At 34.4% G+C, this 14,580-nt stretch overlaps 1 protein-coding gene across 8 annotated transcripts in view; it reads left to right on the forward strand.

Moving 5' to 3' along the window:
* Window positions 1–7,628, forward strand: part of zbtb38 (zinc finger and BTB domain containing 38) — a 35,748-nt gene extending 28,120 nt beyond the window's left edge. For all 8 annotated transcript variants that reach the window (XM_039760186.1, XM_039760199.1, XM_039760170.1 and 5 more), the window contains one exon: window positions 2,565–7,628. In XM_039760186.1, coding sequence (XP_039616120.1) covers window positions 2,565–6,593 — 4,029 coding nt within the window. In that variant the 3' untranslated portion in view covers window positions 6,594–7,628. The remainder of the gene's footprint in view (window positions 1–2,564) is intronic.
* Window positions 7,629–14,580: the final 6,952 nt, after the last annotated feature.

The following is a 14,580-nucleotide window of genomic DNA, read 5'->3' on the forward strand; positions in this document are numbered from 1 at the left end:
AAACTCCATGGCATCAAAACACCCAACTGGATTGAGAGTGGCATGTTCAAGTGCAATAATGTCTCTAATTTTGAAAGTGCTACTGCCATCTAGTGGATCATCTGAATATTACATGTATTGTACTTCAATATCCTAAATTGACACAGCATGCATTTAATATAACACCACAAAAGTACGTACATGTTTTAAAACATGTTAAAAACATGTGTAAAGCTGGTACACCACGCTGAACCTTCCTTTAAGTCAAACAAATGAAAGTTCAATAATATATTCACAATGGGGCCTGGATATGTGCCTGTTACTTTTAAAGTAACTATAATGCCAGCTGTAAATAAAATGCCTACTCACATTAGTATTCTAAAAAGCACTAAATTCCAAATATTACTTACCAAATATGAAAAGTATTTAATTGATTTCATTCTTCAGGTAAGTAATAGAGAGATTTCTAGGTAAGGGAGTTAGTGTCACTTATCTTGGTGCTAATCATGCAAGTAAGAATTTCAAATTTGGCTAGAACTTCGGCAATGGATGAGAATCTCATCCAAGATTTGGTTTTGCCTAAACTGAAATCCTAAAACCCTGTAAAGAAAAAATTAATTTAGAAAATGAATGGAGTGATTTTTACAATGAGTGAATGACCATAATATTTAAAAAATTCAATGAAACGGACTCAAACTGCAGACTGAGAAAACATTTTGTGACAGAATGCCAACTTTTAGTGACGGTGTGAAATTATAAGATTGACATAATTCATATCTGAATATTACAGTTTGAATATTTAGATTATACTAGATTTGTCTCCTATTTGAAACCATATTAACAATTTTAAATCTCACTCAACTTTTCAGTACTTCACACATATGGCTGTGGAACATTGTAGGAATTTCCACAATCCTATCTGACTTGTCCATATTTTTACCTGATAGAAGCTTTTCTTATCAACTGAATCATCAATGTTCCAGCTTTTGATCAATTGAAAAGTGTATTATTTTTTAATTTAATTCAATGTGGTTATGTAGGTTTGCTTCCAAAGCTGACAGTGAGAGCAACACCAGGCCAAGAAAGTATCTGAGACAAAGGACGTGTGAATAAGTAACCTTAACATCAAAAAGATGTCCTTTAACACAAATTTTTTGCTGATACTAAAGACTGAACTGTGTTCAATATATTTTGAATATTCAACAAAATTTACCATGAAAAAACATATATACTGTACACTAAATACTTTATTTTAAAACAAAAGGTAAATTGTCTTGCTGTTGTCACCAACCTCACAAAATATCCAATTATGTGACCATCAGAATTTTAAGCAACAGTATATTCTAATATACAGTATCTGAAAGAAAAATTAAGAGTCTCAGTTATTAGTTCTGATAAAGTTCTACAAAACAAGGTAAAAGGAATTCTGAATTATCACGGCTTAGTATTTTGTTACTTGTAACCATGATATTTGAATATGATTTTATAAAAAGTTTCTAAGTCTTATTCTCCCTAGGTAAGTTAGTGCTACAATTGATTATTGTTATACTTTTAGGTACTGTCTATTAATGAAGGAAACTGTTGCCTTAAATGTCATGAAATCACATGCACATCATACTGTATATTTAAGCAAAGCAAAAGGTAACACACATTTACCCTAAAATATTTGAAAGATTTTGCCACCAGGCCTACCTTCATGAAAACAGCACAGTGAGTGGTATCCTTCTGCTTTATGCAGTGTTGTTAAAATTTTACCACAACTTATATAACTGCAAATGATACTCCCATAAAGACCTAACGTACATCATCAGATTTTGAGATTTTCTACATTCCAAGTAAATGTAATTTTGTTTTTGTTCAGTAACTAAAAGCACAATACAATAAAAATCCCATAGATATTTTCTGATTGCATAAATTTAAATGGCCTTTCTCAAACTTTTCAACTTTCATACCCTAGAACTACTTCCAGAATATGGTTAAATACACAGTACTGTGCATCTTACTTCTAAAATGTGGTCATACACATTGCTTGCCAAAATAATCAATATATATATATATATATATATATATATATATATATATATATATATATATATATATATATATATTGTTCACAATATGTATATACTTGGACAACAACTTTCTGAAGAATTTGGAAATAACCATGGTCTAGTATGCCCTTCTTTACAATACTGGAAGAAACTAAAGCAACAGCAGGAAACCCATAAAAGCCATTAGAAAAAACACAAAGCCCACAAAGATGATAATATGATCTGGAATCAAACACAGGTCTCTAGAACTAGAAGGATGGAGTACTAATCAGTGAATTCACAGAAGCTACTACATTATAGCTGTAAAACTGAAATATATAAATGCTGTCTTAAATACACCATCAGTTATCTTAAATCTTTCTTGCATTACCCTAAATGTACTTATGAACATCTGGACATTTCATGCAAGCAAAAAGTATCCCATACCATATAAATCTTATGTTTCAGTAGCTTTAAATGAATGATAATGACAACTGTGATAATGGTGAATTCAAGTGCAAGCCTAATTTAAATAATTTTCTTTTTGTTTTTCAGATGACAATCATGTTTCGAGACACTGACAGTATCACGGATAACTCTCACTTCCAGTCAGTTCTTGGCCATTTAAATGATCAGCGCACACAAGGAGTGCTATGTGATGTGACAGTTGTAGTTGAAGATACCAAATTCAAGGCACATAAAAATGTATTAGCTGCTTCGAGCATGTATTTCAAAGATTTATTTTTCACTCAAGAGCGCAGGATTTCAGGTCAGCTTTTAGAGCTGTCTGATTTTAAGTCAGATGTATTTGCTGAAATCCTAAATTTTATATACTGTGCCAAAGTGATGGCCACAGAGGTAGAGGAGATTAAAGCTCTTATTGCAGCTGGAAAGAAATTAGGAATTCCATTTTTGGAAAACCTTGGGCATTTGCTTGATCAAGAAAAGCAATGCCCAGATGACTCTCAGGGCAACACAGTGCCTGATTCAGTCCAAAGTGGAAATTCTAGTATTTCCCTTTATTCAACTAACTCACATACAATGAAGAAAGAAACAGTTAACAGTAACCAAGAAAAACGAACAGATGATTTGGCTTGTCTCAGTGGTCCAAGAATCACCAACGCATTTTCAATTTTTGAAACAGGAACCAACGATGACCTGTTTTCACCACTGGACTTGAGAGCAAATGCCAAAAGACCATCAGAAAATGATAATTTCCCAGTGTTGTGTCCCTCTCAAAATAAAACAGTGACAGAGATTGAGCAAACACATGCTTTATCTGAACATTCATATGCTGCGTCAACTGTATTAAATCAGGTGAGAAGGGTGTCCGAGTCTCAAGGCACAACAGCCATTGATTTAAGACAACAAAATGCCTTTGCATCCAAAGTGGCTTCCAAGCAATTCCTGAATCACAGCCGTAGTCCTCTGAAGAAACGTTATAAAATGTGTACCAACCTTCTAAACGATGATGTGGGCTTACAGCACAGTCACACAGAGTTTAACTTAATCCCTACTACAGTACCAGTTTCAACATCAAGCAGCTTTAACAACAAGGCAAATGAAAACAGTACTATGGAAACCATCTCATCAATTGCAGATAATAACCATGAAGTTAAAATGCCTTCTTCCGTTCTAACAGAACCTGTAGAGCTGCATCCTAATCCTTATGGCTGTGAATATTGCTCTGCAAGGTTTAGCAATGAAGCACTTCTAAATATCCATGTGCAAAGCCATAAAAAACGTTTCATCAGTCATTTGGCTTGCAAGTATTGCCACAAAAAGTTCACTCACCTGAAAAGACTGCGCAATCATGAACAAACACGCTGTAAAGCAAAAGTTTCAGCTAAGGAAGAAGATGCAACAGACTTGCCAGAAGAACATATTGATATTGAGAAAATACCCAGTCCTAAAGAAACGCTGCCAGAAGATCTTCAAGAAAATAGTGCAGAAAATGATAAAGGAATTACAGATGATCTGAAAGATCTGGATGACAAGGAGAAAACTATTAACATGCCGAGACTTTATGTGTGTAGTGTATGTAAACGGTCTTATGTGACTCTATCTAGCCTTAAGAGGCATGAAAATGTCCATTCCTGGCAAAGAGCCTACCCATGTCATTACTGCAATAAGGTGTTTGCTTTGGCTGAATACCGCACCAAGCATGAAATATGGCACACAGGAGAGAGACGGTATCAGTGTATCTTTTGCTTGGAAACGTTTATGACTTACTATATTCTAAAAAACCATCAGAAATCTTTCCATGGAATTGACCCCAGGGTGGCTGTGAAGAAAAAATCAGCCAACGGTGGATTCAAAAGTGGTCTTTATCCTTTTAAACTTTATCGGCTTTTGCCTATGAAATTTAGAAAAAGACAATACAAAACGTACAGTGAGGCATTCTCAGAAAACTCAGACTGTACAGATCAGTCTTTCGCAGTGTCTCTGGCAACAGATATTCAGCATCCACTTGGTTCAACATCATCAGGAGTGAACTTTGAGGATAATAAACTGGCCACACCAAATGGAACAGATGCAGTTTCATTAAGGCAGTTATTTACAATGCCGGTTACTTTTATGGCAACTCCAAAAGTAGTCGCTTCAGTAACACCATGTGCCAATTTTTTGCAGCCAAGTACTACGAGTCAGCCACCATCCACTGAAATTGAAGTAAACCTTAAAAAAACTTTGAAGAAATCCTCTAACAGTGAATCAGTTTCGGCCAAGTCTTCCCTTGATTACAAAAATCAAGAGTCATCTTTGATGAGTCTGGGGCAACCTCCATCTTCAGCTGTTACGGCAACAAATAGAATATGTTCAGTAATTGTTAGTAATAACAATGGTCATGTTCTTACAGATAAAATGAATGCAGAGAAAGAAAAACAATCTAGTATGTTATTAGATATGAATAATCTGAAGAGCTTAGATGATGGCAGTGAAAACCACTTGAATGGTCAGTTAAAACAAGACCATTCAGCAGATTTGCAGATCTCAGAGGAAGCACCTAAGGAACCTTTACAAGAGCCAGTCTGTGATCCTTCAAATATGAATAACAATATGCATAATGAAGTCAGCAAAACTGAAACATACATTGCAAAACCAGCATGCCCAGGTCCTGCTTTTGATAGCCATGTTCCTCCTCTATGCCAAATAACTGTAAAAATAGGCGATGAAGCGATTGTTAGAAGGCGAATAAAAGGATCAAACTTGTTTCAAACTAAACAAGAGAAATTTTGCTGGAACAGCTTTTCAGAAGAAGACCAGAAATGTACAGAAAAAATGGAGCAGGACAACAGAAGGAGTCATATTAGTCTGCGCTCAAGAACAGATAGTGGGCCACTGATTGAGCCAGAATTGTATGATGACATGACTGACCAAGACACAGCCGACAAACTGTGGCGTCCTTATTATTCTTATAAGCCAAAAAAGAAGACCAAAGGAGGTAAGAAACTGAAGTCCAAACGCAGAAGAAAAAGCAATTGTGGGGCTTCTGGAAAACACATGAGGGCAAATATTAAGAAAAAAGATCGTGCACATGTTGATTATGTGGATAGAAACCTAAGGGCTCAGCACCAAGTCTTTGTAAATACAGATGCTGAAACAAAACATTTAAAGAGGAAATTGTACAAGCAGCCATATACCTGTGACCACTGTCAGGCTCTCTTTTCAAACAGATCTGCTTTAAAAATGCACATAGCTGAAAGCCACACTGACGATCAGAGTTACACATGTAAAACCTGTGGGAGGCAATTATCATCTGAAGAAATGCATGACAGTGCTCTGTATCCTGGAGATCATAAAGACTATGCTTGTAAGAACTGTGTTGAAGATGGCTCCTGTTTCAAAGACGGCTTTAAAAATTATAACACAGAGAAACGGTATCGCTGCTCTTTCTGTCCTCAGCGTTTCTTATATCTGGCTACTAAGAAAAGTCATGAGAAAAAGCACCTTGAAAAACATGGTAAATGCTACCCTTGCTGCTACTGCTCCAAGGTTTGTAAGTCATCAGCTGCCTTAGGAATGCATCAGAAAAAACATTTTATTAAAACAGAAGAAGAAGAACATTCAGCCGCAGCTGAGGTCCATTGTCAAATCAAACCAAGCAAATCACCAAATGACATGGAACCCAAAATGGACTTGGAGCCCAAGCTGGAAAATGACACAGAAGTAATCAGAAATGGTTGCTTTCAAGAATGTAATAAATCAGATGAGAAAAAACTTAAATTACCATGTGAGAATGAAGTGTTACCTTATCACGGAACTCGTGTGCAATTACTCCCAAACAGTGGATGGGTGAAATTACCAAATGCTTTAACAGAACAGCATCCCAACAGACACTCAGATATATTATGTGAGCAGACCAAATGCAACATAGAAATGGTCACACAAACACAAGAGGATGATTATATGCCATCTATTATGTGTAAAGAATATCAGACTTATAATAACTCACAGGGTGCTTGTCATGTAGATAGATGGAGTGAGCAAAAAAGATGGAATGTATGTAGCGATTTTCCAAAGGCAGAGTACAAATTCCCCTGTAAAGAAGAAACGACTTTTCATACAGATTATTACAGCAAATGAGCATACAAGAAAGTGAAAAACTGAATCTTATTCAGACTGAAATTACACTTGGAAAGAAGTGTACAGTAACACATTAAATTGCAGGGATGCATGATATATAAGGTCAGGCTCAAGAGTGCTTATCTGTATTTTACAATATAGCAATAGCAAGCAAAAGGACAAAAAACAGAGCTCTTGAAATGTCATGCAAATGTTTAGTAAAGGTATTTTCTTCACAGTTCAAATCAACATTTACTATTTTTTTCATATTAAAAAAGTTGTTTTTTTTATTTTTCTAAATTTTGATTTTGCTTTATTGGAAAACTTGTAATTGTATCCTGCTTTTTAGATGTTTTCTATTACAATCCGTGTGTGAATAACACATACCTTACAAAGGGCATTGTTCACTACTTATGGGTAACAGTGGTTAGATACAAAGTAATGCATTAAACTGTACTTGTGTTAGTGATGTACTATAATGTTAGTAAAATAATATCAAGTATCTAAGAGTATTTCTGTACAGTAACAAAAGCGTTTACACAGGGGTTAATTTGTTGAAAATAGAAAAACTATAGATGAAATACATTCGCTGCATTATAAATACACAAGCAGAATACACACAGTTAAATTCACAGTTGTTAACTATAATATAAGATGATCCAGAAGAACATGTTCTTCATATTTTTTTATAAAAATCTATCACAGCAAATCTCTGGATTCATATATAACACATTAGCCCCTGTAATTTCAAATACATATCACTACAAATAAGACTTTTATCTCCAAGTTTAATTAGAATTAAATCATGCACTTTTAAAGTAGAACCAATGGCCAGCTTCAACTTCTTTCTCAGTAAAACCTTTCAGACCTGACTCCTAGGTTTAAGCTTTAAAGAACTTAAACTTGAATGAACCTCCTATAACTTGCAATTCCTTGCTTCTCTGAATCAAATGGCAGGAGAAAGAATATAACTCAATGTTATCAGACCAGGCTGAAAGAATTCATCTTTATGGATTTGGATTCAAACTAGGTAGACATTTTGGGCAGACTGTTCTTCTACAGCCAAAAAATACTAGCATCCTACCATTTCATTTTACTTAATGTTATTGGACATATTGATATATTCAGTAGCATAATCCAAGGGTGCAGAATTCTGAAGGAGACAACCTAGAATGTGCAAAGCTTTGGCTTCAGTGTTTCCCAGAGTATAGTAATTGTCTTTACAGTTGTATGGAGACACTTTGCTCTCATAAAGAATAACTCACAGTTAGTTTTGATGGAAATTTCTCACTAAAGACTACATCTGCCGTTGTTGCCAGAAGACTTGTTTTCCATATTTACAGTATACGTTCCACCATATCTGATCCACCCCATTTACTCTAATTTAATAACGCACTGCGATGTAAATTTATAGTATCTTTCAGGATGAATGTTTCTGAAAACACATACCAAAAGACAAAACATTGTACAATTATAAGACATTTCTAAAATTAAGATTGTCACTCAATTTATATAATACAAATTATTGTTTCTTTAAAGTTTCATAAACATCATAAAGTCATTATCAGAAAATCTCACCATCATCTTGTAAATCAAAATCATATTAGCAGAATCTGTCTGACTTATGAAGCAGTAGCACTAGCCAATTTGCCACCTAAAATGGATAATATACGTTTCCATAATAAATTTGTCTGCTAAAAGGTTTATAGGTTCCTTTAGTAATAGGTAGATTACAGATAAGGAAAACAGAAATTTACAGAAATTACAGGTAAGGTAGGTATACTCACTAATCATGAAACGATGAGTAGTGAATAACACATGCAAGTAGGAATTTCATTGAACTCTACACACATGACAATAAGAACCATATAACACTGTACGTACCAAAACATTGATATTTCCAGAGAAGAAAAATATGAAAATATTACACAACCATATTACTATTTATTAAAATTGATGGCAATTTTGGGTCAAATCTAGATCACACTCACTAGATAAATGAAAAAAAATTAAGTTGCTTTATTCAGGTTTCTGAGTTTAGAAATACTAGTGTCTGTTTTTGGTGACAACTTCTCTCCTATTAATAAAAGATATATAAAGATTTTTTCTAAAATTAAGCTGAAAATGAAATGTAATCACTAGTTCAGTGTCAAAATTGCATTATTAGTTATAATTAACAAACTTAAATATCCATCCATCCATGCATTATCCAACCCGCTACATCCTAATTACAGGGTCACAGGGGTCTGCTGGAGCCAATCCCAGCCAACACAGGGTGCAAGACGGGAAACAAACCCTGGGCAGGGCGCCAGCCCACCACAGGGCACACACACACACCCAGCACACACTAGAGACGATTTAGAATCGCCAATGCACCTAACCTGCATGTCTTGGACTGTGGGAGGAAACCGGAGTACCTGGAGGAAACACATGCAGACACGGGGAGAACATGCAAACTCCATGCAGGGAGGACCCAGGAAGCTAACCCAGGTCTCCTAACTGCGAGGCATCATTAGATGCAGCATGTTAGTGCTTCTTCTTTTGTTCTCCTTAAAGTAACTTATCAATGAAAATTACATGTAATGTTCTTTCAATTCCTGCTACTTAAAGTGTCCAACATATCGCAAAAGTACTATAAAGACAAATGCATTTAATTCATGTCTTGTAAAATATTTTGTACATCTAAGCTAAATAGGTACACAGTGGCATGAGGCACATTAACAATGAAATTGGATATGGATCTAATGCCCCCTGTGGTGTTATATTCAGAAATTATTTCTTCATCATAAACACGTGAAAGTCCATTTCAAACAGTCCTTCTTATCAAAAATAGTTGATTCATATCAGTCTGATGGAGATTTGTCACAGATGGCACCGCAAGTGCTTTAATACATCAGTAGAGTATGATCTACACTGCATCTTATAGTAAACACTTAAGATCTAGATCAAAATCTTCCTTCTTACATGTCAGCATAGATCTGAATCTGTAAGTCTAGGTTCTGTACAAATGTTTCTAGAAGTACCAGATTTAGTCAGAAAAAATATAAACTTGGCCAGAGCTGTTGTCAGGGAAAAATCTGTAGTGGGTATCTGAAATTCCAATGGGTATGGTGGTGTTTCAGTTGAAATGTAGCCATTGTAACTTTTACTTTAACTGATGTCCAAAAAAACAGTAAAGTATGTTAACAACAAATAATCATTACTAAAATTCATCCACCCATTATCCAACCCACTATATCCTAACTACAGGGTCACGGGGGTCTGCAGGAGCCAATCCCAGCCAACACAGGGCGCAAGGCATTAAACAAACTGCCAGCCCACTGCAGATTACTAAAATGTACTATTACAAAATTAGATTTTTTAGTTCAATGATATCTTATAAATAACATCTGCTTGAGTAAATCGTAAAAGGATTATATCTTTGATTCATTCAACAATCACCTTTCTTACAAGACTCACCAATGTTCAAGACAACGTAATTTAAATGTAAATGCAAGATAAATGATAAACTATGGTAATTAGAAACCTCAATTAACTTATTAAATTAATAATACAGACTTCACATAAAAATCAAATCACCAGTAATGCATTTTAGTCCTAGAAGTTATCAAAAAAAATTAAAGCAAATTATGAAAGCTTCTGCGTTTTTCCTGCTTGCAGCGTTTATATATGGAACATACAGTCAGTGTGAGCTGTCCAGATTGGCTATACGTTGTGGTAGCATGCCACTTTTACTGTGAATTGGGGCTCATATGGCACAAATTATGCAGGCAAAAGTGTTCAAAAATCCTTGTCCCTGAAACTGAGCAAGATGGTACAGTTCATTTGAGATGGTAACATCCCTTTTAGCATCCACAAGTACCAGGCTTGAGTCTGGTGTTAATTTTTCCTCATAACTTGCTACTGCTTGTAATACTGAAGCATTATACATCAAGGATTTTGCAAAGACACTGGATAATTTTTATAACTGTTTCAGGCATATTTCATGTTGTAAAACTGAAACTATTTCTGAAATCAACTCCAGAGTATCATTTTTCATTATGCAAACTGAATATTGCCATCAATTTGAATTGAAAAAACTTTTAAGCATTCTCTGGCTACAGAATGACCATCAAACTACATTAAAAGAGACATAATTATTTAGTTTAATAATAACAATAGTTATCAAAACAAACCATTAAACATTTTCCCTTATGTAATACCGTTTAAATAAGGCTGTTTACATACACTTTGAACTTTCACATTCAAGTGAATAGCTTTTCACTGTCTTTTTCAAGTCATGATGCTAATGATAATAAAACAAGAAACATGACCATTACATGTGAGAAGTTGTGACATTATGACTGTGAGGATGACAGACTGTGACTGTGCTTTGCACATAACCAACATCCAGCCCTAGTACATTCTGCAGGCTATACCCAGGTGGACTTGAGACTATGAAGATGACATCACATTTGAAAATTATCCCAGACTTGGCCTTAGTAACTGCAAACAATTTGCTTCATCATGGTTTGTAAAACAAAAAAAGATGTTAAATAAGTGTTCGTTTACCAGAATTTTCTTAAAATGGCTGTTCATAGTTTGGGGGAATCCTGTATTCACACAGTTTCCTCTTTGCCAATTCAGTTCATTCCATTCTCATTGTTTTGGTTTGCAGTTCTCCTGAGAAGCAAAATACCGCATTACAGTAAACGCTGAAGCAGGGAAGATGGAAAGCCACAAGGTTTGCTCTGCCTAGATCTGGATAAAGTCACTGGTAAATTTTCCAGACTATGCAATATACGTGATGCAATCACATTTCATCCATAACCAAAATATCATTTTGTTTTCGCACATTGTTTGTTTTTGTGCAAATGTTGACTACCAGTGTCAGTGCTGAAATGTACATAATAACAACATGCAAAACAAGCAGACTTGCTAAAAGAGCTGATGCGAGTTAGTTTAAGGTTTCTGATCAGGTACAATTTCATTTGGATCTAAACAGAATAAATATACTTAATGGTTATTTTACCACTACAGTTCAAAAATAAATGCCTGCATCTGACAAAACTTCACAATATGGCAAATCCAGTCCATATGCTTAGATGTTACAATACATTGCTTTATATTCCTAATAAATAATGACATGTGATTACAACTAAGGATGAGTTCAACATTATACATTTATAGGGTCATTACTGTAACATGCATAGAGTGCAGTGAAATTCGTACTTGCATGTGATTATCAAAATGCAGCAGTCACCACACTTTGGTGTCATGATTAGTGAATATAACTATCTTACCTTGAAACCTCTGTCTTCCTTATCTGAAAAACCTCAAAACATACATGTCACTAACAGACAAATAGAAGAAGGAAATGTACATTATCCATGCAAGGCATGGTTGCAAATTGGTTAGGGCTACTGTCTCATGACTCCAGAGTTCCATACTGGAATAAATTAAGAATTACCTCAGCTACCCAAAGCACACACTTATTCTGGTATACAGGTTGATGGTGTGATTTTTGGATAATGCCTATATAAAGATTATAGAATTTTAAAGAAAGACTAATGTTATTACATAAATCGAACGGAAATGTTAATTTTACAAATTTTCTGTATTTGTTAAATGTTGTGTCTTTTGATCTGATCTGCATTTTCAGAAACATGCATGCTTAAAGACCCTTAGTGTTTAGTAATTGATTTACAGAATTACTACTCCATTAGCAGCATCAGCAAAATTTATTGTACAATTTGTACAGAGTTGATGCCATTTGTTGATAAAAATGATGAGGTATGTTCATTGATTACCTTTAAAAAAAAGATTACTGTTTAATAGACAGCAACTTGGCTGGCGCCCTGCCCAGGGTTTGTTTAATGCCTTGCACCCTGTGTTGGCTGTGATTGGCTCCAGCAGACCCCCGTTACCCTGTAGTTAGGATATAGCAGGTTGGATAATGGATGGATGGATGGATGGATAGACAGCAACTTGTACCAAACGACAGGATGTAATTTATATGAATCAGTATGACAAGGGAGGTTTACCTCTAAACATACTGTAGTGAAAATGGACATTACGGTTTTTGAGCACATTGCTAATGCATTCCAAAATATACAAACATGTACAGCATGCAACTCATTTCAAAATTCAATTTATTCTATGCTAGCCATATAAAATTTAACAACTGAATAAATTTTTTGTACAGCAAATACACACATACATACTCAGAGACATCCAAAGAAAACAACCAATAAAACAGGATTACAATTCATTAGCTAAATACAAAATCATGCAAATATAAATTCCTTTTAAGAACTGAGAAATGACCAGGTGACAGTAGCAGACAGAAAAATAAAAACTCAAATTCTTCAAATTTTCACTGCAACTGTAAAAAAAAACAAAAACCCTGTTGTTGAACATGGTTGTTTCTAAAAAGCAACTTTACAATGATGCTGACCTAGGGTAGCTGACCACCCTCCCCATTCTAAGCATTCCACGGGATCATATGCTCATACTGAAGTCCGCAACTGTATAAATCATAGCAAAATAAGGTTTCCTAGTATTGTGTCAGTATCCATTGAATCTTAAAGTTCCTAATCTCTCGGATGTCACATATCATGAACATGAACAAAGTAGCAGTGGCATCATGTGCCACGGGGTGATGCCAAGAACAAAAATATAATACAAGCGGATTTATAACAAGCATGATGATTAACAAGCATTTACTTTTCAGTATTTGGTGAACAAACAGTTGAAATATAAATAGTTTAATCATTAAATCAGATAAAGGTATGCTATTGTCAAGTAGTGGGAATTCTGTCAGGATATACATTTTGGGACCACAAGAATGCAGATCACTCAACAGTGTTGAGCCCTTATAGTTAAAGGCAAGGCCTCCTGCATTAGTTTTATTTATCCTTGAAATTTTTAAAAGACTACCATCTTATGATGGTAAGGTATATTGTGGGATGTATGCACTAACTTGTTGCATTAAAACCATATGGCCATTAAGCAAATACTATTCATCTAAGTTTTGAATGAATATGTTGAATTTAAAGTAGATACCATCTATAAAATTACAAAAAAATCTGAAAACATAACTTATGTCACTTCATCACAAACTTTTATCTAAAAGATTTTTTTTTCCTAAACATACAAAAATGAAAAGTATAGATACCCTTCCAAAAGTAAAATTTCCTGCTTCTGTACGTTAATATAATTGACTGACAAAATCACAAATATTAAATGAAACATCACACAGCTTTTAGTCAATTAATACCAAATGATGAGGATACAGTGAATATTAATAGCTTATTTAAACATCCAAGAGATGGATAAGGTTAGTAATCCATGATTGGTAAATTGCTCATCAATGCTGGCAAGAATTGCATTTTCAATCTAACTTCTACTTTCCTCAATATTTCCCCAATATTGTTTTCTACAAATTGCATGCCACATGCCAAATTGGTTCACTGTCTACATACCATTCCTATATAAACATGCATCTTAATCAGTTGTTAATATACCAATTACTATTAATCTAGTCCAACAAACTTTCCAGTCAGCATTTTACTTCATAAAACAAAGACATGAAAATCCTGCCATTAAATGTAAATGTAAATTTTCCTTTTGAAACAAAATATTGTTTTTTCCTGGAATACTGACGAGATAGGTATTCAAAGTACAAATCTTGTTCTGTGAAAGCATATTAAGTTTTAATATGTCTAGCTTAATTTTCATGGCACATTTATTTACTACAAGTGTTAACTCATAGTTTAGTAATAACATACTACACTGTATTAAAAGGTTGCAGTTTGACTGCTTTATGACAACTTTTATTTTACAAATTTTATATTAGAAAGGTACAATATAATTGTATATTAAATTAAAAAAATCCTTTAAAAGAAATAAAAATTAAGCATTACAACCAAATTCTAAGCAGCTTTAATTCTCAGTGAACTTCATCTGTCTCATTATCTTCACTCATCTCCACAACTGCAAATCAATAAGGGTAGACAAAATAGCAGTC

This window comes from Polypterus senegalus, chromosome 1 (assembly GCF_016835505.1).
Source record: "Polypterus senegalus isolate Bchr_013 chromosome 1, ASM1683550v1, whole genome shotgun sequence".
NCBI classification, from domain to species: domain Eukaryota; kingdom Metazoa; phylum Chordata; class Cladistia; order Polypteriformes; family Polypteridae; genus Polypterus; species Polypterus senegalus.